At 41.9% G+C, this 27,795-nt stretch overlaps 1 protein-coding gene across 2 annotated transcripts in view; it reads right to left on the minus strand.

Annotated features, from left to right (window-relative positions):
- Nucleotides 1-13,614: 13,614 nt before the first annotated feature.
- The window catches only part of HSDL2 (hydroxysteroid dehydrogenase like 2), a 45,315-nt gene continuing 31,134 nt past the window's right edge, over nucleotides 13,615-27,795 (minus strand). For both annotated transcript variants that reach the window (XM_070742423.1, XM_070742424.1), the window contains 5 exons: nucleotides 26,041-26,235; nucleotides 21,779-21,850; nucleotides 19,402-19,623; nucleotides 16,471-16,599; nucleotides 13,615-14,608 (listed from right to left, as the gene is read on the minus strand). In XM_070742423.1, coding sequence (XP_070598524.1) covers nucleotides 14,496-14,608; nucleotides 16,471-16,599; nucleotides 19,402-19,623; nucleotides 21,779-21,850; nucleotides 26,041-26,235 — 731 coding nt within the window. In that variant the 3' untranslated portion in view covers nucleotides 13,615-14,495. The remainder of the gene's footprint in view (nucleotides 14,609-16,470; nucleotides 16,600-19,401; nucleotides 19,624-21,778; nucleotides 21,851-26,040; nucleotides 26,236-27,795) is intronic.

Genomic DNA, 27,795 nt, shown 5'->3' on the forward strand with positions numbered 1-27,795 from the left:
GATACACAGTTGTGCTTACGGGAATTCAGAAGACTAGAGAGAGATTACAGGTTTCCTTAATCTATTTGTTATAGTTTACTTTCTCTATGGAAGCAACATGTTTTCTAGAGTAAAAGAGTATGTCATTGTGAGTCATTAATCATACCCAGAAAGGTTGTAACTGCCCCCTTAGTCATATGGCCAGGCATGTCCCATATGACTGAGGACCCAGATTGTTGGGGACAATATACTGAAACCTGTAAGCCACTTAGAGAGGCTGTAAAGCACTGTGATTTGTAAGTCAAAGCGCTATTGCTATTACAGAATTCTTCTCACTCATAACTCTCCACAATATTAAACAGCTACTTTTCCCAGGAGTCCAAATTAACAAATAACTGGAATGAGTTAGCAGCGACATCTGGTGTTAGCAATGAGTTTATGCAGCAATCTCTGCAAGGGAATGCATTATTTCTTTTGTTGGGAAACAACTGAACAGAAGAAAATGCAGAAATATTCACAAGTATTTGAATTTTTGTGTGAAATTTTCTTTATTTTATTCTCTTCAGTTGTTTCTCAACAGAAGAAAAGTATTAAACTGAACAGTAAATGCTTGAAGAGAGAGAGAATAAGCTTAACATTATCTCAAGACGCTAGGACTAGAGGTGGATTTGAACTGCCGAGTTGGGAAATTTATTACCATGCAGCAGTATTGACATGAATGAGAGAATGGATTTTATTAAGAAACCAAAGACTTTTGACATTGGAAGGACATGACTTGCAGATAGGTTGGCACGCATTTATATGATACGAGAGAAACAAAATACAGTTATTTCCAGAGACATTATATTAGGAATTCATTATACTTAGTATGGAAAAAATAAAAGGGGAATACTATATGAGCATACCTACCTGATATTGATAACAGAAGCATTAACTCATCCAAACGTAGTGAACTGGCAGAATATACCACGATATAAGAATATTTTGACAGATGAAGGGAAGCTGAAATTGATTCAGGAATTAAGGTAAATGTTTATCCACTTTATTACAGGTAGTTGTAAAAATAAAAATAAATGGTTTATATGGTCCACATTTCAAAATACATTTTTCTTCAAATTAAAAAAAAAACAAAGGGATACTTCTTTGAGGATGATGTCAATTGTCTTCTTCTTCCGAGGAATGAATGATTTCCATTGTTGATGGCTACTGTAGCTTTTCACTTTCTCTTATTTGACCAGTTACAAGTTTATTCATGGAGGATCAGAACTATGAAATCTATTTCTGTTTCATCACATAAAACCAATTCATGCAGTTTATCCAGTCGTTCAATGAACAGTTAACAAATAAAACTGAGAAAGAAAAGGCATTATTTTTCTGCCAAATGTTTCCTCGCACCTCCCCAACTGCTGGTCACAAAGCATGGCAATGATAATTATCAGGTTTAGGTAACTTTAATGGGTTAAGTTTGGGTGGAACTGTAGTCCAAGCCACCCAAAAGGGCTCTGATTGGGATTATAAAAACATCCACATAATCCAGCACGAAGCTTACAACTTCAGCCTGATGATGGCGAATGTGATTTCACCGAAACCTCGCATAGACATTCAAAATATTACACAGGGCAAAACCCGAACTCAGAACAATCTACATCCACATAATTATTTAAACAATCTCAAGAGAACAATATTGATTGTTCATGTAATACTTTTAATTACTGGTAGCTTGGTTAGCTTAGCTTGTGTAGTTCTAAACTGGCTTTTCTCAAACTTTTTACCCTCAAAGTAAATTTCAACTCTCAGGGAACCTCTGCTTAACAATTACCGTAGCAACAATTCATGATGTCAAACATCAAAACACCGGCTGTTTTCTGACACAATTTCTTGCACAACTCTTTGTGAGTAAAGAAAGGCTGATCCAGAACTTCACCATTAAAAAAAAAAAGTTTCTTGCAATACTGGGGCTTTTGAGACTCCATTCTCATCTATTGATTCTTTACAGCAGTGATTTTCAACCTTTTTTGAGCCGCGGCACATTTTTTACATTTACAAAATCCTGGGGCACACCACCAACCAAAATGGCACAAATCTAATAAATAATAACTAACTAACTAACTACATACATACATACATACATACATACATACATACATACATACATACATACATACATACATAAATAGCCCCCTCATATATACAATCCCATGTAACATCCCCTTATAAATACAGTCAATCAATCATCCCTCCTCAAATTTATACCACTGTCTCATTTCTGGGTACTTCTCCTGTCTTTCCCCCTTTTCTCTCTCATGTTTCTCATTTCTCTCTCTTCTTCCCTTTTTCCCTCATTCCTTCTCCCTCTCACTTCTCCTCTTTTTCCATCCCTGTCTCTCTCTCCCCTTTATGCATGTGTGTGTATACACACTCGAACCATTTCCAAAACCAGTTGAGGGCTGGGGTTTTTTTTCTCTTTTATTCTTTTCAAAAACAGGTGTTTGGGTGGGGTTTTTTTCTTATTATTTGGGTGCTTTTTACCATATGCTTCAAGAATCACCTCTCTCTCTCTCTTTTGTTTCTCTCTCCTCTCATTCTCTGCCTCAATCATTTTATCTTCTCCTTTTTTCTCCTCTTTTTGTTCTCATTTCTCTCTCTCTCCTTTCCTCTCCCTATCTGTCTCTCTTGCTTTCTCTCTCTCTTGCTTTCTCTCTTTTTCTCTCTTGCTTTCCTTCTCTTTCTCTCTAGTTCTCTCTCTTATTTTCTTTCTCCCTCTCTCTCTTGTTCTTTCTCTCTCTCATGCTTTCTCTCTTGTTCTCTCTCTCTTTTGCTCTCTCGTTCTCTCTCTTATTTTCTTTCTCTCTCTCTTGTTCTTTCTCTCTCTTTTGCTCTCTCGTTCTCTCTCTTATTTTCTTTCTCTCTCTCTTGTTCTTTCTCTCTCTCTCATGCTTTCTCTCTCTTGTTCTCTCTCTCTCTCTGTTGCTCTCTCTCTCTCGTTCTCTCTCTTCCTTTCTTCTCTGTGGAGGCCGGCGAAGGTTTTCCTTAGTTTGAATGTTCTGAGCAAGCTGGCAGGGGGATGGGAGGCAGCCCCTTTACTGACAGCCCAGGACGGGACTGTGAGAGGGGTGGACGTTCCCACAGCGCTCGGAGCGGCTAGCAGCCGGATCGCCAGCGCCGCTGCAGCCACCAGGAGGAAACGGGGGAGCTGCCTTTCTGGCGGCAGTCCAAAGTCATCTGTTGTCCTCCTGATGCTGCTGACATGGTGCCAGGGACAAAACACCCACCCACTCCTGAGGGAAAAGACGGACTGGTTGGGATGGGAATTAGCATCTCTCCCGCCGCGTTACGTAGGCAAGGCAAGGCAGAAACTCGCCGGACACGGAGCCCAAAAAAAGCGCCTCAGGAAGGCAGAAGCGAAGCGCCCCCACCGCCCGCTCGCTTTCCAAAGCTGCGCCCGTTGCGCCGGGCTCTTTGCCTGAATCCGCCTCCTTTCTGAGGCTCGAGCGAGCCTCCTTCGCCGGCAGCCGAGGGGGTCGGCTTCGCCCCCTGCCCAGTCGAAAGTGTGCGTGTGAGGTGGAGAGAGGCTGCTTCTGCAACGGCATGGCCAGAGAGAAGCGGGATAGCAAGGCGGCGGCATTCTTCTGCCTGGCCTGGGCGCTCTGCTTGGCTCTCCCGGGCTTCCCCGCAGCATGTAGGTGGCCGAGAAGACCGAGCAGGACTGTGAGAGGGGTGGGCGTTCCCACAGCGCTCGGAGCGGCTAGCGGCCGGATCGCCAGCGCCGCTGCAGCCACCGCTGTGGGAGGAGCCGCGCCCCAAGAAAGCCCGAGAGAAGGATGGATCGGGCGGGCGGGGACAGCCACAAGTGGAAGCCTCAGCCCTGGAGCTCCCACTTGCAGGAGCCGCCTTGCGGCACACCTGACCATGTCTCGCAGCACACTAGTGTGCTGTGGCACACCGGTTGAAAAACACAGCTTTACAGATAGGAAGAAAAAGATATTTTACCAGCCCTTAACACAAAGAGAAGGGTGGTAATTGCCTAAGGACACATAGTGTAGCTTCAAGTTCAAAAGACTGCAGAAGGTTGGTTTACAATGCCTAAGTTCACCTTCATCAGCTACTTTGCAGTTTTATCTAGTGGAGCTTCTGTCTTATTTTGATTTTTGCCAGACAGTGAAAAAATATTTGGAGAGTTACAATCTCCAACAAAGCTTTGTTATCATTTTTTTTTATTTTGTTGCTGGTCTGAGAATGGAGAAACTTAATTTCTTTACTCTAAATAAAAATGGTAGAGTTACTGCAGCTTTTTAAGATAGATGATTGATAGATAGATAGATGATAGATAGATAATAGATTAGATAGATAGATAGATAGATAGATAGATAGATAGATAGATAGATAGATAGATAGATAGATAGATAGATAGATAGATATGTAGACAGACAGGCCCCAAAATAAGCACCAGGTCTCATTTTCAGATGTCTTACCCGCTTACCTTAGGACCACCACAGCCACGCTTCCCACACCCTGACACCTGTCGTGCCGTTGTTTGACTTCTTCTGTGGCTGCTCATGGCCAGATACCACATTACTTGTGACAGGGCTGCTGCTCATGGCGGGAGGCTGCATGGTGCAATGTGCTATTGCGGGTGCAAGTGGCAGCACCGGCACAATGAGGCTCACAGCGTTCTGCGAGCGGCGGCACTGATGCAATGAGCCACATGGAATCCTGCCATGAATGGTGGCAAAGGTGTGACACGCCATATGGCATCTGGCTGCAAGCAGTTGCATCTGTCGGGCAACAACATGACAGGTGTTGAGGCATGGGAGGTTTGGGTGCAGTGGTCCTAAGATAAGTGGGTGTGGGGCACATGGGGCAGCTCCACACCCTCAGCCCTGCCCTAGGTTGATTTTTACACCTGCACCTCATCCCACCTTGTTCAAGAGACAGTGGATGGAGCTCAACTAGGGCTTATTTTCAGGGTAGAGCTTATATCAGACGCAGATGTGAAAATCAGGCTAGGGCTTATTTTCAGGGTAGGTCATATTTTTGGGGAAACTAGATAGATAGATAGATAGATAGATAGATAGATAGATAGATAGATAGATAGATAGATAGATAGATAGATAGATAGATGATAGATAGATGATAGATAGATGATAGATAGATGATAGATAGATGATAGATAGATGAGATAGATGATAGATAGATAGATGGATAGATGATAGATAGATAGATAGATAGATAGATAGATAGATAGATAGATAGATAGATAGATAGATAGATAGATAAGAGAATAAAATAAAGATCACATGAAATATTAGTGCCACTTTACAAAATCCTGGAACACCGCAATCAATTTTTGTCACCATACTACAAACAAGATGTGAGAGTTTGGAAAAAGGTCAGAGAAAAGCAACTAAGATAATAAAAGGCCTGGGAGGCTAAATCATATGAAGAATGGCTGCAGGTTTTCGGTGTGGCTAACCTAAAGAAAAGAAGAATCGAGGTGACATGATAGCAGTATTTCAGTATGACAGGCTGCCACAAAGAAGAGGGAGTCAAATTATTCTACAAAATACCAGAGGACAGAACAAGAAATAATGGCTGGCAACTAAATAAAGAGAGAAGCAATCTGGAATTAAGGAGAAACATCCTAACACTCCTTCGTGGGCACTCCTTCACTGGAGGTTTTTAAGAATAGACTGGACAGTCATTTGTCTGAGATTGTATATGTGCTAGAGTGACTGGCTCACGTTCACTTAGATATTATTATGATCTCACAGCTCTTGCTTTTTCTTATATTTTTGATTATTTTTCAATCGTTTCCTAGCACTCCAGCACCTGAATTCCCATAGGCTTATTTTCTTCATGTCCATTGTTGGCAGCTAGAAATTTATCCCCATAAATAATATAATAAATAATAAATAACATAAACAACATTCAGTTGTGAAGAAAAATGAGAGGAAAGGAGGTTAAGATCTAAAAGTTCTGCCTAGTAGAAGCTCTGAAGAGCTATACATTTAATTGGAGACAATAAAAGGCAATTTCATTATATTTCTTTAGGTGTTAATTATTTCTCTTCCTTTTTCTTTCCCTGCTGTTTACCACTACTTTTAAATCCACACTGGTATGAACTGTTTGCTTTGTTTCAAAGTGCAACATTAAGCCAGATGATAGGAGTTGGACCAGATAAATCCAGCTGGGAACAAAAATATATATACTGTATAACCACACCTACAGGTTGTACTTTATGTTGCAATATATCACAGAAGCTAACAGATTCCAAAAGAATTGTAAAGGAAAACCTGGAGGGAGGGAATTGTAAACACACACATTTCAAATATGACTCTTTAAATAAATGACTGGTAGTCTGGCAAACACAAGCATTTTGACTATATAAAACAACACATGCACAAACTTTTTAAAAAAGCTTATTCATGGCATACTGCTACTATTTTGAGATAATTCTTCTTTGGAGAATTGTTTATTTTGTTGCCTTTTGCAAGCTGTGATGAGTGACGAGGACAATATGACTTCAGGAACAGAGTGATCAATGCATGGAATGCACTACCTGACTGCGGTTTCTTCCCCAAACCCCAAAAACTTTAACCTTAGACTGTCTACAGTCAATCTCATCCCATTCGTAGGAAGTCTGTAAGGGACGTGCATAAGTGCACCATTATGCCTACTGTCTCTGTCTTACTGTCCTATTGTCCAAATTTACCTGTACCTACTTTGCTTTTGTTTATGTTCTTACCAATACCTACTACCTTGTACATGTTTTGACAAATAAATAAATGAAATATATCTGATATATACAAAGAAGAAATGTTAGAACAAGCATTGCTTTGTAGACTGAAGTATCTTCATTTAATTTTCTGTACATGTGTGCTTTTCTGCCATTTGATCTTGTTTTAGTAACTTTTTAAAAAGCCTTTTTAATTTAAATTGATTGTTTTTAATTGTGTTTATGTGTTTTGATTGCATTATGTACAGTATCCAGAGTTACTATAATATGTCAAATAGGGAGCTATATAAATGTGATTAAATAATTTCTTCCATGTTAAAAAAAAGACCACATCCCAAATGGAGTCCATACAATTTGATGAAGCCTTACAGAAATTAACTTAAACTATGTATCAAACATCTCTTATCTTTTGTCACGCTGAATATTGCCAGCCCCAGAGACATTTAGTAATTAAAGAGTTAACTTTGTGTGCCTTACTAAGATCCTCCTATTATGATGTAATATCCTGCCAAATCTAACATCACTTCCTTCTTCTTCATCCTAAAACTCCATTCTCTTTTTACCTCTATCATGTGAAGACATATTTGTTGTGTTGTCCCTCGAGACATGCTTTATTTTTCTACTTTTATAATAAAAGAAATCTTGTTTTTGAACAAATGACTAAAGGCTTCATCTATCGCCTCCGCGGGGTTAATGTTCTAACGGACTTTAATAACTTCCACATCAAAGTTTGGGAAAGCAGTTCTACAGGATGAATTGCGGAGAAACAAAGTCTCTTTCAGAGAAGTTCCTATCTTTCTTATTCCATCCTTTTGAAATTCCTGATTTTTGGTAAGGACTTTCAAGTTTTCAGAATACAGTCTTCCCTCGATTTTCGTGGGGGATGCGTTCTGAGACTGCCCGCGAAAGTCGAATTTCCACAAAGTAGAGATGCGGAAGTAAATACACTATTTTTGGCTATGAACAGTATCACAAGCCTTCCCTTAACACTTTAAACCCCTAAAGTGTAATTTCCCATTCCCTTAGCAACCAGTTAGATCATTACTCACCATGTTTATTTATTAAAGTTTATTAAAAAAAATATTTATTAAAGTCGGATGAAAGTTTGGCAATGACATATGATGTCATCGGGCGGGGAAAAACGTGGTATAGGGAAAAAACCCGCAAAGTATTTTTTAATTAATATTTTTGAAAAACCGTGGTATAGACTTTTCGCGAAGTTCGAACCCGCGAAAATCGAGGGAACACTGTACATGTAGTCCTCAACTTACAACCACAATTGGGTCCAAAATGTATGTTATTAAGAGAGAGATTTGTTGTTTTGTGAGTGAGTTTTGCCCGATTTTACCACCTTTCTTACGAGCCATTGTGGCGCAGTGATTAGAGTGCAGTACTGCAGGTTACTTCTGCTACTGCTGCCTGCCTGCAATTTGGCAGGTTCAAATCTCACCAGACTCAGACTTCCATCCTTCCGAGGTGGATAAAATGAGGAACCAGATTGTTGGGGGCAATATGCTGACTCTGTAAATGGTTTAGAGAGGGCTGTAAAGCACTGTTAAAGCGGTACATAAGTCTAAGTGCTATTGCTATTGCTTTCTAGCTACTGTTGTTAAGTGAACCATTGCAGTTGTTAAGTTAGTAAGACAGCCGTTAATTGAATCTGACTCCCCCCCCCCCATTGACTTTGCTTAACTGTCATAAAATGAACCAGTTGCCAAATGTCTGAATTTTGATAGCAGAACCATGGGGTTGCTGGAAGTGTGAAAAATTGTCATAAGGCAGCTTTTGGCTCAGATGAAATTTGATGGGCAGTTTTTCATACACTGCCCTGTGTTTGAAAAACCACCATACAAATTGTTGTGGTTAGCTCTGGCCCAGCTCCTGCCCCAAGGACTGTGGATGTGGGGGAGACATCCACATGCTGCAGGCCTGTTTTGCCCCTGGTGGAATCTGCTGATGAAGGCTCCTCTGAGCAAGAAGACATGAGTGACAGGGAGGAGGAAAGTGTGGCAGACAGCTCAGAAGGAGATCAATTATCTAGCTCCTCCTTGAATTCAGAACAAGTGTTAATGATACAGCCACCCATGCGGAGAGCGATCCATAGGCAACAACTGAGAGATTATTATCAAAGAAAATCAGGCCACCTGTGGTTGGGTGGGGCTGTGGTAATTAGTGAGGCTGCTATAAAGAGCAGCCTGTGGGTTTGGCCATTGTGGAGGATTATCTGATCGTTGTGTTTCATGACTGCTTTACTGACTTGGACCTTTTGTGTGGTGATTTTCCCCCGCTTTGAAACTAAACCAGAGCAAAGTGTGTTTCACTTTGTGAAAGAAGGACTGTGAATTGCCTCACAGCTGCAAGCTAAGTATCACAGAACTGATAAGGGACTTGTACAAATTACCAGTTTGGTTGGAAACAAGTGCTCTTTGCTATCCCAAAAGAGGGCTTGGTTTAAGTGAATTTTCATTATAAAGAACATTGTTTTGAATTTTCAAACGTGTGTGTGTCTGAAATTGTATCTGTGCATTTTTGGGAGGATTCTACCAGAGAGCTCGACAGAACACAAATGATCAAACTCCAAATAGCCTGAATGTATATATCGAAGCAATCTTTTCACCTCAGCAATTGAAATTGTTTTCTTAAAAAAAAAACCCACCAACACCATCAAAGGAATCTATAAAGGTGGAACTTCCTTCATTAATTTTCTAAAATTTACTTTGGTTTCTCTTATATGGATTTTGTTTCTTATAAAGAGAAGAATTTCCACCTACAATCTGAAAGAGAAGAACTTTGCCATTGATTTATGCACATGGGAACTCATTTATTAAATGAAACAAACCATCAATCACTTGGATTGCTGACCCAACATTTAAAGTTTGCTCCCCTTAATAATGAAAACCAGAATATCGGACCAGAATATCTCCGGGACCGCCTTCTGCCGCACGAATCCCAGCAAACGGTTAGGTCCCACAGAGTTGGCCTTCTCCGGGTCCCGTCGACTAAACAATGTCGTTTGGCGGAATGCAGGAAAAGGGCCTTCTCTGTGGCGGCCCCGATCCTCTGGAACCAGATCCCCCGGGAGATCAGAACTGCCCCCACCTTCCTTGCCTTTCGTAAAGTTCTTAAGACCCATCTCTGCCGTCAGGCATGGGGGAACTGAGACATCTCCCCTGGGCCTATACAGTTTATACATGGTATGTTTGTGTGTATGCTTGCTTTTAATAATGGGGTTTTTAGTGTTTTTTAAATTATTAGATTTGTTCTTACATTGTCTTTGTTATTGTTGTGAGCTGCCCCGCGTCTATGGAGAGGGGCGGCATACAAATCTAATCAATCAATCAATAAATAAAATAAAATAAATGTAGAAGTTGAAGATTTGGGGTGGGGGGGGAAGGAAATTTGGTTATCTAGCTTTTCATCTTTAAGATGGTCCTGCAGTTGAGAGCTGAAAATCAGTAGCATAGAGACCAGTATCGCATTTCTACCGGCACAGATGAGGATGCTGCACCGGTAGTAAAACTGGAGCTGCGCATGCATGTGCGTGCTGGTGAGAATTTGCTTCTGCACATGCGCAGTAAACAAAATCTTGCAAGGGGATGCACATGAGATTTTGGCATTTTTTTGCTTCTGCGCCTGCCCGGAAGCAAAAACACCACCAAAATCTCACGTGCGCGTACATTTCCTAGCGAGATTTTGCGCGCAAGCCAGATACCCAAAGCTACACACACAGCACATCAGTAGTGGTGGGAGCAGCAACCACTACTTAGTTAGTCCTCAACTTACAACCACAATTGAGCACAAAATTTACATTGCTATGTTGTTAAGTGAGTCCTGCTCCAATTTGCAACCTTTTTTTTGCCACAGTTGTTAAGCGAATCCCTGTGGTTTGTTAAGTTAATAACACGGTTGTGAAAGTGCAATCTTGCTTTTCGGGGACTTTGGCAGAAGTTCGCAAAAGCTTAAACTGCAACAGTCATAAATATGAGCCAAGTGTCTGAATTTTGATCACATGATCATGGGGATGTTGCAACAGTCATAAATGTCAAAAATGGACATAAGTCATATTAAAGTTCATTGCAAAATCAAAAGCAGAAGCACACACAGATAACTGATTCATCTGGATACAATAACTTCTTTATAAACATAATAACGGATGAATTTACAATACCAGTTGCAGAGTTTTTCTTCAATGTAGCAACAGTTAAAAGTAAAACACAAGCAGCTTCTACTTAGTTCAGAGTGGAGACAGAGTGCAGAGCCAGCCTTAAGCTTAAATTTCAGTTTCAATTCTCTGCACATACTCAGAAGTAGTTAGCTCCTATTGGCTAACTGAGTCGCTATGCCTTTTCATTGGCTGACCTTGTTAACATTGGCTCTCTCAGTTCATGAATATCTTAACAAGTCACTTTTTAAAAAATGTGGTTGTAACTTAAAACAGTCACTGTAAATGTGTCTCCAAGCTGCTGACTTTGATTGGAACCTCGATTTTCGTGGGGGATGCGTTCCCAGACCGCCCGCGAAAGTCGAATTTCCACAAAGTAGAGATGCGGAAGTAAATACACCATTTTTGGCTGTGGACAGTATCACAAGCCATCCCTTAACACTTTAAACCCCTAAATTATCATTTTCCATTCCCTTAACAACCATTTACTCAGCATTATTACTGGTACTCACCATTGAATAAGACACTTAGTGATCCTGATATTTATAAACATAATTATTTATTAACAATAATTATTTTTTTGTTATTTATTTGCAAAAATTATTAGTTTGGTGATGACATATGATGTCATCGGGCAGGAAAAACCGTGGTATAGAAAAAAACTCGCGAAGTATTTTTCAATTAATATTTTTTGAAAAACCATGGTATAGGCTATTCGCGAAGTTTGAACCTGCGAAAATCGAGGGAACACTGCACACACTTACAAACATAGGGAAAATATACAACCTGACATACAGCCTAAGCCCTAACCATGTAAACCTACAAATGCTTACTCAGGAATCTACATTCAACCAGCCTATCACTTTATAAATGTATCAGTATTTACAAACCCAATCTCACCCTGTATTGCCACAGCTAATTATGCTTCCATTTCTGTTATTAGCTTTTCAAATAAATTGAACTTTGAAAGAAAAAAAAAATCCCATTACCTCTTTTCCAGTTCTATCAGACTCCAATATTACAAGCTGTAGAATGTCATGGCATTTCAAAGGCCAAGTACAATCACTTTGCTCTATCAAGCAGAGAATTTCTGGCCCACAGGCCAGTTTCGGGTTGGCTGACGAAAACATTTGAATGTAGAAGAGAAATATTTCCTAACCAACATTCTCCTAATTTAGATCCAAATGAATATATTGCATTAATATTGTCCCAAATGCTGGGGTACAACTGATTTCTGGCACTCAATTACATCTGATTTTATTCATGAATAATACAAGGATTGTGCCAGAATAAAACATTTATCCACTACATATCAGGTATGAAATTCAGCAGATTCTGACAGGTTCTGGAGAATCGGTACTGGAAATTTTGAGTAGTTTGGAGAACCGGCAAATATCACCTGTGGCTGACCCAGAGTGGGGTGAGAAGGGAGATTTTGCAGTATCCTTCCCTTGCCACGGCCACAGAACCAATAGGGGAAAAATTGAATTTCATCCTTGCTGCATATGTCTCCTTTACTACACCTGCAGAAAGTAGACTATTAATACAATTTTATGTTATTAATACAAGGTAAGATATTTTAAATATATTAAGGGGGAAAGCACCTTTCAGCTGTGGCGAGGGGGGCGTTCGCCCAGGTTCGCCTGGTGCACCAGTTGCGACCCTATTTGGACCGGGAGTCACTACTCACAGTCACTCATGCCCTCATCACCTTGAGGCTCGACTACTGTAACGTTCTCTACCTTTGAAAAGTGTTTGGAAACATCAGATCGTGCAGAATACAACTGCGAGAGCAATCATGGGCTTTCCCAAACATGCCCATGTGACTCCAACACTCCGCAGTCTGCATTGGTTGCTGATCAGTTTCCGGTCACAATTCAAAGTGTTGGTTATGACCTATAAAGCCCTTCATGTCTCCGGGACCGCCTTCTGCCGCACGAATCCCAGCAACCAGTTAGGTCCCACAGAGTGGGTCTTCTCTGGGTCCCGTCAACCAAACAATGTCGCTTGGCGGGACCCAGAGGAAGAGCCTTCTCTGTGGTGGCCCCGACCCTCTGGAACCAACTCCCCCCAGAGATTAGAATTGCCCCCACCCTCCTTGCCTTTCGTAAGCTGCTTAAAACCCACCTCTGCCGCCAGGCATGGGGGAACTAAGATACACTTTCCCCCTAGGCCTTCACAATTTATGTATGGTATGTTTGTATGTATGATTGGTTTTTATATAATGGGTTTTTTACTGTTTTTTAGTATTGGATTTTGTTGTACTGTTTTATTGCTGTTGTTAGCCCCCCCCGAGTCTGCGGAGAGGGGCGGCATACAAATCCAATAATAATAATAATAATAATAATAATAATAATAATAATAATAATAATAATAATAATAATAATAATAATAATACCCTAGTTTCAATATCATTTCCTCATTCTGCAGCCTCAGTGTTTAGTGAAATGCTTACAGTTTTTTTCCTCCCATTCAATCATGTCTATTCTTCAGGACTGCCTGGACAAGAAGATTGTGTAGTTTTTTTGGCAAACTTTTTCAAAAGTGGTTTGCCGTTGCCTTCTCTCTAGAGCTGAGAGGAAGTGACTAGCCTCAAGTCACCCAGTTGGCTTTATGCCTAAAGAGGGATTACAACTCCCGATTTCTGGTATGATGCCTTAACCCCCCACAACAAACTGGCTCTCACATTTAAAAAAACATAGCCATCGTATACGAACCATGTATTTAACCAGACATACACATGTGAACATGTTTTATTTCCACTTTCCATAGTTACAGTTTGACAGAAATCAAGTATGGACAGAAGTCAATATTTTTTTAAAAGTTATTGTTTTAAAATACTATCATATCTGAGGCAATCTTACAAGGACATCTTTTGATAGTTAATCTCTGAGCATTTCCTGAGAGGTAAAACTCCTTAACAAAATACCTGATTCTATTATTGTAGAAATACCAAGCTGGGCTACAAAAAATCTAGATGACTGATAAGCGGAAAGAAAGAGAGAGAGAGAGGGAGAGAGACAGAAAACATTAACTTTCCTCTGTCACCTTTTGGTTATTAGTATTTTGCACCACAAAAGTAATAATTATTGAAACATATGAAGAAAATCTAAAAGGCACTTGTGCTTCCAAGCATTAATAATATAACCAAAAAAAAATTCCTTTCACCAAAGATAATACAGTTATTTGTCGACTTTTTAAAAATATTAACAGAAAAACAGAGTCTTCCAGCATGGCATTAAACTTCTTGTTTATAGCATCTTCGATTTAGAAATATATAGAAATCTCACCCAGAAACAAAATGACGATGTTTTCTAAGTTAAAATAGAATAAAATAGAAATACTAATGGTCTAATTAAAACAAATCAGTGTTTTTAATGTCAATTGATGATCTGTTAAGGTGTGCTGCAATTACAGCAAATATTTGATTTAATCAATAATAGTCTTTAATTCTGAGCAAAAAAAGGTTAAGTACGGTCCAGTCATTATGCAAATATTATCCATCTGGAAAATTACATATTAAATCCAAAAATGCTAAATAAGAGACGTCATCTTCAACAGCAAAGCATTACATATTTATTGAAAGTTCAGTGTGATACCAATTTCCCCCATTTATTTTCAAAGTTTGGCATTGAATTGAGCCATCAGTTTTTCCAACCTGATTGCTAAGGCAACATCTCCCCTGATTGTCAATTTTCCAGACATAAAAGCCATCGTTGGCTTTAATTTACCTGGAGGAAAGAAAGGATAAAATGCATTAAACCATCTTAAATACAGTGTTCCCTCGATTTCCACGGGGGATGCGTTCCGAGACCGCCCGCAAAAGTTGAATTTCCGCAAAGTAGAGATGCGGAACTAAATACACCATTTTTGGCTATGGATAGTATCACAAGCCATCCCTTAACACTTTAAACCCCTAAATTACCATTTCCCATTTCCTTAACAACCATTTACTCACCATTATTACTGGTACTCACCATTGAATAAGACACTTAGTGATCCTGATATTTATAAACCTAATTATTTATTAACAATAATTATTTATTTTGTTATTTATTTGCAAAAATTATTAGTTTGCCGATGACGTATGACATCATTGGGCGGGAAAAACCGTGGTATAGGAAAAAAACCACAAAGTATTTTTTAATTAATATTTTTTTAAAAACCGTGGTATAGGCTATTCGTGAAGTTCAAACCCGCGAAAATCGAGGGAACACTGTATTTGAAATATCTCCCTTCCAGAATCCTTCCTATTGGATTTAATAATAGCACCTGGGTGTTTTTTCAATAAATACATCTCTTTACTTTAAACAGCAGTGGTATAATATGGGATTCTATAAAAAAATTTTCTTTACTAATTTCATTATAAAAATGGCCAAAACCCATATCTGTATGATACTACCAAAATGACCTAACAGGATATATAGTCTTTCAAGTTCTCCAGAATTCTAGATGTCAATAATAATAACAAAAAGGCAATAAGCATTAAGCTGTAAATATCAGGACATTAAGCTTTCTGGTCAAAGTTAAACTTCTGGTTTAATTTTTAACGTTTCTTCTTTCTTCCCTTTCGTATATTTATGAGAGGATTTTGCCTAAAGATGACCTCCAAAGATCCTTGAATGCTTGAAAAGTCAACCCTGACTTTTTAGTTGCTTTTAATAAAGATATTATCTTTATAACATTGTGAAAGAGGGCTGAGAAAATATTTACAGACCCCTCATTATCTTGGACATAAACTGTTTCAACTCCTAGCCTCAAAACTACACTGTAGAGTACTGCACACCAGACCAACTAGACACAAGAACAATTTTTTCTCAAACTCCATCACTCTGGTAAACAAATAGGGTATTTCCCCTCCATTAATTCTCAATTTGAACACATGTACATCATTAATTATCTGCAAATGTTAGCGTAGGTTTTGAATAGAAACAAAAAGTTGAATTTAGTACCACCCGGTACAACTTCACATTATCTCCATCAATTGAATATAAAATTCAATACCGTTCCCACTGTATAGTAGCTGTCTCTAAAAATAGTAAATATTTCAAAAAGCAATACAGTGGTCCCTTGACTTTCGCGAGGAATACGTTCCAAGACTGTCCGTGAAAGTCAAATTTCCTCAAAGTAGAGACGCTCCCTTCCTTCCTTCCTCCCCCTCCCTCCTCCATTCCTGGTTTTACTTACCCCAAGAACCCGCAACGGCAATGGGCCGGCAAGCTGGGGGCTTTGTTGCGCGGCGGTGGGTGGCAGTAAGGCTTGGCTTCAAGTGGAGCGTGCCAAAGCTCCGAGAATTAAAGGGGAGGGATCGGGAGACTGGGGTGGAAGGGGAGCTTTTATTTAAAGAAGCAGGATGGCTGGTGGGGGGAGGAGGAGTGTTAAAACGCACAGTATTGCATATCGGGCGGCTGCGGGAAAATGTTCAAATGTTCAAAAAAGTGGAGTATTTTTTTATTAATATTTGTTGAAAAACTATGGTATAGCCTTTCCGCAACAGTCAGACCCGCAAAAGTCAAGGGACCACTGTACCCCAAATGAAGGATTGAGGGGAAAAATCTGATTAAACAAGGGTAAACATATTCAAGCTACTTACCTGAAAACATTTTTACAAAATCACTGCCAGACATGCTCATAATCACGTCGACCTTTCCAGGTGCATCCCCAATTCCTGCACTGCCTCCTTTGTTCTTAAGATCAATGAACCATGCTCCTCCTTCTTCACCTAAAACAAGAATCCATGTATAGGAGATAAATTAGTGGCATGTTTCTTTCATTTACAAGCTAAACAACTTCAATATAACATTTGGACTGCAATTTTTACTGAAATACCTGTAAAAAAGAAAAGACAAAACACAACTAAAAGCCAATTGTATGTGATCTTACTTCTGTTGGTAATGATTTCAAAAGCTTTTAAATCACTTTCAACTCTGTCTTTTGATTTCCCGTGCAATTTCGATTTGTATCCTGCTCTTCCTCTCAGTTTTGGGGCATGTTATATACCATAATTTTCAGAGTATAAGACGCACCTTTCCTCACCCCCTAAAAAGGCTGAAAATTTGGGTACATCTTATACTCTGAATGTAGCTTTTTCGAAGTTTTTTCCCCCAGCCCTAACAAGGTGCTAATGATCTTCTCAGCTCTTACAACCTATAGGCTTTTAAATTGCTACTCCCTCCGAAAAAGGTTTTTTCCAGTCCTAAGTCTTTGCAGGCTTTTTTTCATTACTACTTGCTCCAAATAAGGTTTTTTTAAAGCCCTAACCAGGGGATAAAATAATGTGCTGAAGCTGACCAGACTAGGGATGCTAGCCAGATGAATACCTAGTAGGCAGATTTTTCCTGCAAACCCCCCCCCCCCAAAAGGGTGCGTCCTATACTCTGGTACACCTTATGTAGTGGTACCTCTACTTACAAACTTAATTCGTTCCATGACCAGGTTCTTAAATGGAAAAGTTAGTAAGAAGAAGCAATTTTTTCAATAGGAATCGATGTAAAAGCAAATAATGAGTGCGATTGGGGAAACCACAGGGAAGGTGGAAGCCCTGTTTCCTCCCAGGAGGTTCCTAGAGAGGCCCTATGGAGGCTTCTCCCCACCTTTTCTGGCCCAGTTTTCCCCCAGGAGATTCCTAGAGGGGCCCTGCCTTTTCCGGTTACAGTTTTGGAGCCTCCGGTTTGTAAGTGGAAAATGGTTCTTGAGAAGAGGCAAAAAAAATCTTGAACACCTGGTTCTTATCTAGAAAAGTTCATAAGTAGAGGCATTTGTAGATAGATGTACCACTGTACAGTGATCCCCCGGGTATTGCGACCCCGATCATTGCGAAACGGCTATATGGCGATTTTGCAACCCGGAAGTAAAAACACCATCTGCGCATGCGCGCCCTTTTTTCTATGGGCACGCATGCGTAGATGGCGCCGGGCAGATCAGCTGCTGGGCGGCTTCCCTGGGTCTCCCCTTGCTGGCGGGAGGGCGAGAAGCCCCCCCCAGCACCTGCTCGCCCGCCATTCGCCCGGCTCGCCCGCCATTCGCCCGGCTCGCCCGCCCTTCGCCGCTCGCCCGCCCTTCGCCCGGCCACCCGCCGTTCGCTCGCTGCTCGCCCACCCTTCGCCCGGCCACCCGCCGTTCGCTCTCTGCTCGCCCGCCCTTCGCCCAGCCACCCGCCGTTCGCTCGCTGCTCGCCCGCCCTTCGCCCGGCCACCCGCCGTTCGCTTGCTGCTCGCCCGCCCTTCGCCCGGCCACCCGCTGTTCGCTCGCTGCTCGCCCGCCCTTCGCCCGGCCACCCGCCGTTCGCTCGCTGCTCGCCCGCCCTTCGCCCGGCCACCCGCCGTTCGCTCGCTGCTCGCCCGCCCTTCGCCCGGCCACCCGCCGTTCGCTCGCTGCTCGCCCGCCCTTCGCCCGGCCACCCGCCGTTCGCTCGCTGCTCGCCCGCCCTTCGCCCGGCCACCCACTGTTCGCTCGCTGCTCGCCCGCCGTTCGCCGCTCGCCCGCCCTTCGCCCGGCCACCCGCCCTTCGCCCGGCCACCCGCCGTTCGCACGCTGCTCGCCCGCCCTTCGCCGCTCGCCCGCCCTTCGCCCGGCCACCCGCCGTTCGCTTGCTGCTCGCCCGCTCGCCCTTCGCCCGGCCACCCGCCGTTCACTCGCTGCTCGCCCGGCTACCCGGGTTCGTTTGGCTTCGGGACATGCCGGCGGCGATGTTTTAAAACAGCCGCGCGGCTTCCCAACTGAGTCCCGAAGCCAAACGCGGAAGTTCGCCTTTGACTTCAGGACTCAGTTGGGAAGCCGCGCGGCTGTTTTAAAACGTCGCCGCCGGCATGTCCCGAAGCCAAACGAACCCGGGTGGCCGGGCGAGCAGCAAGCGAACGGTGGGTGGCCGGGCGAAGGGCGGGCGCGCGGGTAGGCAGGCGGCGGACAAGCGGCGGGCGCGGCAGCAGCGAGGAGTTTGTGTGGGCATCGGGGAAACCCCAATCTTCGGCTCCTCGCTAGCGCTGCAGAAGTAAAAACACCATCTGCGCATGCGCAGATGGTGTTTTTACTTCCGCAGCGCTACTTCGCGAAAACCCGATCATTGCTAGGGGTCCTGGAACGGAACCCTCGCAATGATCGGGGGATCACTGTACTCTGAAAAATATGGTAAGCTTTTCAGCTACGTAGCAATAGTATTATTTAAAAGAGCTGGTGTCATATAAACTTTGATCCGAAAGAAGGCATGGCTAACACCGCGGCACGACAGAGTTTCCCCTCACTCTGTAGGGGAATGCCAATATCCACGCTGCTTGGAGACCTGGTTCAGAAGATCTCTTGGAATTGAAATACGTGAGAAAAGAAAGAATGAAGTACTAGTGGAGGAAAATGGAGTAGATAACAGAAGAAAAAAAGACTGATGAAACTATTATAAATGATGAAAAGGGAAAGAATACTGATAATTCAATATTGACTAATGATAACTGATGAATATATTGAAACTTATAATGACTCCACCGGCCATCTAATACAATGCAATGTCTTAAAATATGTATAGAATCCTTACCAGATAATTCAAACTGATAAACTCCTTGAGTTGCGTTTACAATATCTTCATTTATCATTCCTTTTATAAGTTTAAATGTTTCTGCTACGGGCCCTGCTGGTTTATCTGTAGCGAAGTGAACATGGAGTTTGTCTCTATCAGGTCCTTCAGCCTTTGTTTTATCAGGACCTTCATTTTTCCCAATATCTTGTTTTTTCCCTTCTTTGAAGGTTGGAGAAGCTCCTATAGGACCAACAGCAAGAAATAAAATTAGTGTTTGTGTTTTGGCAAAGGATGATTTAAAATCTCTAGAGAGATTTATTCTTAATTTGGTCTGATTCCACCATTCTGTATTCAGGACCAAGATTTCCTTCTCTTTTTAAGAGTGTTCTTAGAATTTCTATTCAATAAAAAAACAGGATCAGCAATCAAAAAAACTATCCCACCAGAACAAACTGAATTAAAAGGCGATAGTATGGTGATTCAACGTAGCTTCATAATAACAAATGTACATATTTATTGACAATTAAAATAAATAGATATGAAGTCATGCCAGTTGTACTTAATCAACCAACTGAATGAGCCACAAAAATGCTTTCTCCTAAATTCATTCATTAATTTTTTGGGCGTATGGCGATGTTACATTAGCCAGGAGACTACAAGGCTAACTCAGAGTAGTAGTTTTATTGACTGCTAGCCTTGCTTGGTTCATGCCCGCACATTTTCCAAGGTGTGCCACAAGTTGGTGAGCTAGCTCTGCTCCAGAAAGGCCAATGGCTTTCCTGCGGTGACTCTTACCCTCCACCAAAGCCACCTCACAAACAGTTATCGCAACCGTGAAGACCCAGCGCCAGCAGGAGTCCAACCGTCTGCATGAAGTGCTGGCTCATCTCCCCATCAAAATGGTACCTATTTATCTACTCGCATAGAACTGCTAGGTGGGAAGAAGCTGAGGCAAGTAACAGGAGCCTCACCATGCCACCTACTGCTAGGATTCGAACCACTGGAGCCAAAACCATCTCCAGTGACATTAATAGCAACAGCACTTAGATGCAGTAGTGGGTTGCAACTGGTATGGGTGAGATTGGCGATCCTTTAGCAGAAATGTAGATGCACACGCATCTCCGCATGCCCGATGTGAGAATTGGCTTCCAGGCATGCGCTGAAGCAAAATCTCATGTAAGGACACTTTCACACGTGAAATTTTGCCCATTTTTGGTGGTTTTGTATCAGTGAAATCAGTGAAAACCTCGCTTGCGCATCCTCCCATGAGATTCGGCTTCCAGCACATGCTCAGAAGCTGAATCTTGCACGAGGATACGTGTGCGCGCCCACCGGATGCACAGTGCACTGGTCTCCAGGAGCGTTCCGGTAGCGGTGAAAGGTAGGGACCCCACCTGCTTAGACGTATATAGCACTTCATAGTGTTTTACAGCCCTCTCCAAGCGGTTTACCCACAACCAATTGCATCCTCGTTTTAGCGACCTCAGAAGGACGGAAGGCTGAGTCAACCTTGAGCCAGTGAGAATCGAACTACCCAACTGCTGGCAATCAGGAGTCAGCAGAATTAGCCTGCAGTACTGCATTCTAGCCACTGTACCACCACGCCTCTTGTCCTACAGCCAGGGGTGGGCAGCAAGCAGGACGGGGTGGAACACAGTTCCACTAGTGGAAATGAAGCTGTGTGCCCAGCTCCAGCTGACCATCCCCCCTCCCATCCTCCTCCTCAGAAAGCAGCAGGGAGACCAGCACCAGCAGGAATTGCAGGGCACCCATTTCCTCCTCCCCTCTTTTCTCAACAGCTGATTGGCACCCGTTCGCCTAGCTACCCAGCCGAAGGCAGGGGGCGACTAAGGAAGGAGACCGCAGGAAACGCGAACCAAATTGAGAGCAACACTGGTGAGGTTGTAAGTTGAGGACTTAACAGTTCACTTGCACGATGATTGTTCAAGCCACTCCCACCTGGTCACATGGCCTGCAAGCCACTCCTGCCCAGTCACATGACCATCAAGCCACACCCACAAAATAACCCACACCCACAGTGTGGCAGTAAAATTTTTGGCTGCCCTTTACTGCCTACATCATATTCTGTGAACCAGACTAATACTTTATCCTAATATAAAAACAAAACAAACCACATTATGGTTTACTGTGATTCATGAATCCAGCCATTGGCTTGCATTCAAACGAGTTTGTCCAATAACCAAAGTCTTGATAGAACTGATCCATTTTTCACAGCCTTGCAGATTTTACATGTTTTGCATAATTCCAGAATTCTTTCCAGAATTGATCTGGAGATATATGGAAATGATGGGGGACATCAGGAACCTCCCCCTCTCCCACTTCTCCTTCTTCAATCCTGGGCCAGCAAGTGATAAAGGCAAAGTAGTTTCTTTACCTTGTGCTTCCATTTTCATTGCTATCGTATCAGGATCCACATCTAAAAAAAAATCTGGTATCAAAGGATAACCTAAAATGCAAACAGAAATAATAAGGTTTAAAAAAGGAAAAAGAATTACCCTTCATATGATAATATCAGACTATTAATTTAAATCTGCTGGTGTTATTTACAGCAAACACACAAAATGCAACCCTACATGTGTTCAAATATTTAAATATTTGCAAAGATCCATTTCAGCAACCAGAATGGGCTGATTACCAAATGTAAATATGCATACAGGCCATGGAACTCACATGCATCAGAATTATTTTTTGAACCAATTGTCTAGGACAGTTCGCTGGCTGGGGAATTCTGGGAGTTGAAGTCCAAATATCTTCAAGTTGCCAAGGTTGGGAAACACTGGTCTAGGACACAGAATTTCATGGGAGTGATGGAATAGTTTGGGGAAAACTTGCTAAGTGTCAGCAATACAACTGCATTTACAGCCGTTTGCAGCATCCTGTGTTCACATGACTATATTTTGCTGGAAATTGGCGCTTTTGTTTTTCAGCAAAACTGTGCTATAGCACAGGGGTTCCTAATCCTAGCATTGCAGCCCACTACCAGGCCATGGTCTATTCAGAACCAGGCCATGAGAGCAGCTTCCCAGCAGATGAGCAGCTCATTGGCCCAAGCGCCAGTGGTGCACATGTGTGTGTGTAGCTCCACCTGTAGTCGAGCTGTGTGCACATGGATGTGGGCGCCTGCCCACCCTTCCTGCAGGCTGGTTCCCCTCTCCCACCTACCTGGGATGTCAAGCTGCAAACGTTGAGGACCGTTTCAATGGTTTTATTTAATGACTGTGGCATTCGCTTAATGACCACCGCAAAAAAAGATTGTAAAATCAAGTCCATCGCATGACTTACAACCATAACTTATGATCCGTATAGGCAGCCATCATTAAAGTCATCACTCTTAAAACAATGCCTAAAGTTCAACTATCTGTCTGTGAGATCCAGTTCCCTCCTGGGTTATTAAGATGCTCAGGAGATAGAGTGGATCCATGCAATATCTCTTAAGCCTTGAAAGCTTCTCATGAAGTTGTGGATGGACACTTCAATCCTGGACAATTAATGTCCCAAGCCTACTTTCCCTTTCGGAAGAACACTGTTGAGAAAGTGATCAGGCAGAGAATTTTGGAGCAACCAAATCTTGGATCGAGTGGATTATCAGAACCCGTTCCAATTAGGTTTCGGAAAGATAGCAGTGTACCAATACTTTCAACCATTACCATACGGAGGGATACCTATGGCATTAAGGAGCATGAGAGCTGCATGACACAATAGAAGAAAATACACTTTTTTCACACAGATTTCAAATGGCATGCTGTACTCCCTTACTATCCTGCTGGTAATGAATCAAAGAGACAGAAGAGGAGACACCAAACATGGCGTATCTAAGGTGAGTAACCTCACTAACTCTTGCTGAAGAAAATAATTGATATCAGAATTGCCTATTGCTTATGTTAGGTACAGTGTTTCTCAAATAGTGGGGCAGGCCCCCCCTGGGGGAACGCAGAGCGATATCCGGGGGGGGGGACACATGACCCTGGGGAACGTGTTTCTTTTTCCCCGCAGGGAGTAGGGTTTTTTGCACCGAACAATAGCACACAGCACAGGAGATCTGAAGTCCATATAACAAACCCTTAAGAGACACCATGGAAAAATATTTAACAGGGATGAAAAGAAAGGAAAGAGACAGAGATAATGAGATAAGTCTCCCAAAAGCTAGGATGAGGAAATATGATGACGTTTATGTAGTGCTTGGCTTCACCGTGACTATGGTGGGAGACGAGGAAAGACCGGTAGGTTTACTGTGTCTAAAAATGTTGGCAGTGGACAGCATGAAGCCAAATAAATTAAATTAAACACATTACACCCCAATCACGCTCCAACTCAAGCCGCTTGAGTTTTTTCAGCGAAAACGTGCTGGACATTGCAAACAATCTTCCCAGCGGAGTGTTGGGTGGGCGTGAAATGCTTACTTCTTCCTAGGGTGTGTGTGTGCGTAACAGAAAATAATTGAGAAACAATGTATAAAATGCATCAGGAATGCATTTTCAAATTCGACTTCCATCAAATCCTAATTCCTCACAAAATGCTCACCCCAAACAGGATTACCAGGTGAAGGTTCTCTTGAACTTCACTCCTGCGTAGAGCAGTAGGGAAAACCTAGGAGAACCAGATCCACCACCTGTTGCAGCCTTTCCAGGATTAAGAAGCACCAAAGTAAGTGACTCATGCCCTTGCACGTCTCAATTAAATGAGTCCACTTTGCTCTACATTGGTTTGGTCTTTATGTTCTAAAAGGCACCACTGATATAGAACATGGTGGCTCAGTGATTGGTACTAATTAGTGTAACAGAATGATACTTATCTTGTAGGAACTTTATTGGTAGTTAGGAGTCTTCCAGACACAATTCAAGATATTAATGATCTCCAATAAATTCCAAAATGGCTTGGGGTCTAATTACTTTTCCAACCATCTCACAAGGCAGAATCTTCTTAGCCAACATGATGTAGCCAGGATAGAGCAATGCAAGTACCTCTCATAAGATCAAGGCAGTGGGATTATATAAACTCACCTGCTTAGTCACAGTATCCTCAATGATTGAGCATTCTTCCCCCTGAGCTAGGATGATCCCCACCCTTTCTGGCATTTAACAAGGGCATAAATTATATTTTCTTTCAAGGTCTTTGGAATGAAGAATGTTCAGGTAGTCCTTGAGCTGCGAATGTAATGGAGTCGGCCCAGAATGTAATGGAGCCTGCGTTGAGGATTCATGGGAGTGAATCTTGTACCTTGGAAGCTCCATTTGGCCTGCAACGTGCCAGAGGAAGCCCACAGAAGCCCGAAGCGTCAGAGGGGCACATCTGCCCCTCAGAAACTCCATTTCGACCTGCGACACGTAGGACAAATGTTGCAGAGCCTCTGCAGTTTTTTGTAAGGGCGAACAACTGCTTTGGTGCTGCAAGATTCATAGTTTTGGGACTTATCACGTGGATTCCAAAAGATCTCCTGTTTGGTGAATTAGTGCAGGGAAAGCACCCCAGAGGGAGACCACAGTTGCAATATAACAATATCTTATTTAGAGGGATTTAAAGGCCTTGGGAATGGACATTAACAGCTGGGAAACCTTAACCTCTGATGGTTCAGCTTGGAGGCTAAAGACACAGCATGGCCTTCCATTTCGAGGAGACACATGTTCGGCAGGCTGAGGCAAAGAGGCAGTCACAGAACCAGCAAAATCTGAGGGCTGGGCAAGGGACAGAATGGATCTACCCTTAGTGTGGAAGGGATTGCCATTCTCGGATTGGCCTTTTTAGCCACACTACATGCTGTTTTAGGAACTCTTTCCAGAGCATGAGACCATTACCTTTCGAGACTGAAGGTTGACAAAGTAATGTAATGCTTATCACATAATTTTGAACATTTGCTAAGGGAACACCCGTAACCTGGGGATTATCTTTAGATAATCTTTATCTTTAGAGGGAGATTATAGTCGTTTGCGATTTTATAGACAGACACATCCATATATAAACCACTTTTCCCAAAGCGTTTTCCCACTTTTCAAAAAGTAAAATGATTAGATGTTATAGGAATTGCTGAAATACAGGAAGTCCTCAATGTACGACCACAACTGAGCCCCAGATTTCCATTGCTCAGAGACAGTTGAGTTTTGCCCCATTTTACGAACTTTCCTGCCACAGCTGTTAAGGGAATCAGTGTGATTGTTATGTTAGTAAAACGGTTGTAAAGTGAATCTGGTTTCCCCATTGATTTTGTTTGACAGAAGGTCGCAAAACGTATCACATGACCCTGGGACACTGGAACCATCATAAATCTGAGCCACTTGCCAAGCATCTGAATTTTGACCATGTGACCATGTAGAACCATGCAGTGTGAAAACTGGTCATATGTCGCTTTTTTTCAGTGCCGTTATAACTCTGAACTGTTACTTAGCAAACTGATGTAAATCGAGGACCATTTGTAATTAAAAGTCTTTTTTTTTTTGGTAAACTAAAAATATTGATATAATCAAGGTAACAAATTAGAAATGGATTGGGCTGGGTACAGACTTAGCAATACATAAAAGTAAAACAACTGGAACCAGTGTGATTTATGTTAGCAACTATGAGTCAATTAGACACATGGCACATATTTTTTGTCATTTTTGTGCAATACACATTTCAATGTGCTAAAAATTACGTCCACGTTACCTGGAGCGACTGCATATACATCAAAGTTCTTAATCCCTTCTTCTCTCAATAAAACCTCATCAATAATGAAGTTCCCGGTGAAACTTTTTGGCTTTGATAAAATACAATAGGCAGCATCTGCTAAAATGTCTGTTTTCCTGCATTGTTTTTCTACACCAGCTCCTCCCAGCATGTCCATTGCAGAGGTGTATATAGCTAAAAACACAGAAGAAGGAAGGTGTTGATTTAATAATGATTTTTTAACAGTATAGGTAGTACCTGGCTCAATAATGATAACTGTGAGAGGGATCTTGAAGTTCTAGTGGACAATCATTTATTTAAGGAATTACACTACAAGCTTGGTCCAGTTGTTTTTGCTGGCTTTTTTGGCAGCTGCAATACCCTGCTGGCGCATAAATAAAACCCTTTTAACAGAGGGTTAGAATCAAGTTCATATAAAGTGTTAATACCACTTTATAATGCCTTGGCAAGGCCACACTTGGACCACTGCATCGAGTTTTGGATATCACGATGTAAAAAAGATGTAGAGATTTTAAAAAGAGTGCAGAGAAGAGCAACAAAGATTATTAGGAAACTGGAGGCTAAACCATATAAAGAACGGTTGTTGATGACCTGATAGCAGCGTTCCAATATCTCAGGGGCTACCAAAAAGAAGAGGGGATGTCAACCTATTCTCCAGAATACCTGAAAGCAGGCAAGAAGCAATAGGTGGAAACTAATCAAGGAGACAAGCAAATTAGAACTAAGGAGAAATTTCCTGATAAAACAATTAATCAGTGGAACAGTTATGAATGCTCCAACACTGGAGATCTTTAAGAAGATATTGGACAGCCATTTGTCTGAAACGATACAGGTTTCCTGCCAAAGTAGGGGATTGGACTAGAAGACCTCCAAGGTCTTTTTCAATTTTGTTATTCTGCCTCCTCTGAAAAAAGGAATATCAAAAGTATAGTTTTGGGCAAATGGTCAGATGCACCTCACAATATCTACTCACAGCCCAGACACCTGTTGCAATTTCTGTCCATTCTCAACCACCCCAAGAGCCTTTTATATGGCTCCATTCTTCACTTTGTCTCACCAGGCCCAATTCCAAGAACAGCTTATTTTGAACACCTCCACTTTAAAATGATTATTCTTTCCACTCCATCAGTACATTGGAAAGAAATTACTGTGTGTAGTAAAGACATTAAGGACTGGCAGGATAACACGCTGAAAACAAAAACAACTTGGACCAAGCTTGAAGTGTAATTCCTGATATTTGCAAAAATGGAGGGCAATAAAAAAAGAAACAGATGGAAGATAAACTGGCCAGGTACAATCAAAGATGACACAAATAACCGCTCCAAACTTGACTGTAAAAAAATATGAGTTCAGTAACCGAGTTGTCGAAGCGTGGAACTCATTACCGGACTCCATAGTGTCATCCCCAAACCCCCAACACTTTACCCTTAGATTATCCACGATTGACCTTTCCAGATTCCTAAGAGGTCAGAAGGGGCGGGTACAAGTGAACTAGAGTGCCTTCCGTCCCCTGTCCTATTGCTCTCCTATATCTCATATACCGTTCTTCTATTCCTATATCTCTTCTTCTGTTCTTTCATTGATATGTTCTATTACTATATCTTCTTTTCTATTCTTTCATAGATATATTTTACTAAGAGTATCTCCTCTATAACCTTCATCATGTATTTTACTATGTATATATATACCCACTCAAACTCTCATTGTGTATTGGACAAAATAAATAAATAATTT

Source organism: Erythrolamprus reginae, chromosome 2 (genome assembly GCF_031021105.1).
Source record: "Erythrolamprus reginae isolate rEryReg1 chromosome 2, rEryReg1.hap1, whole genome shotgun sequence".
Taxonomy (NCBI): Eukaryota; Metazoa; Chordata; class Lepidosauria; order Squamata; family Dipsadidae; genus Erythrolamprus; species Erythrolamprus reginae.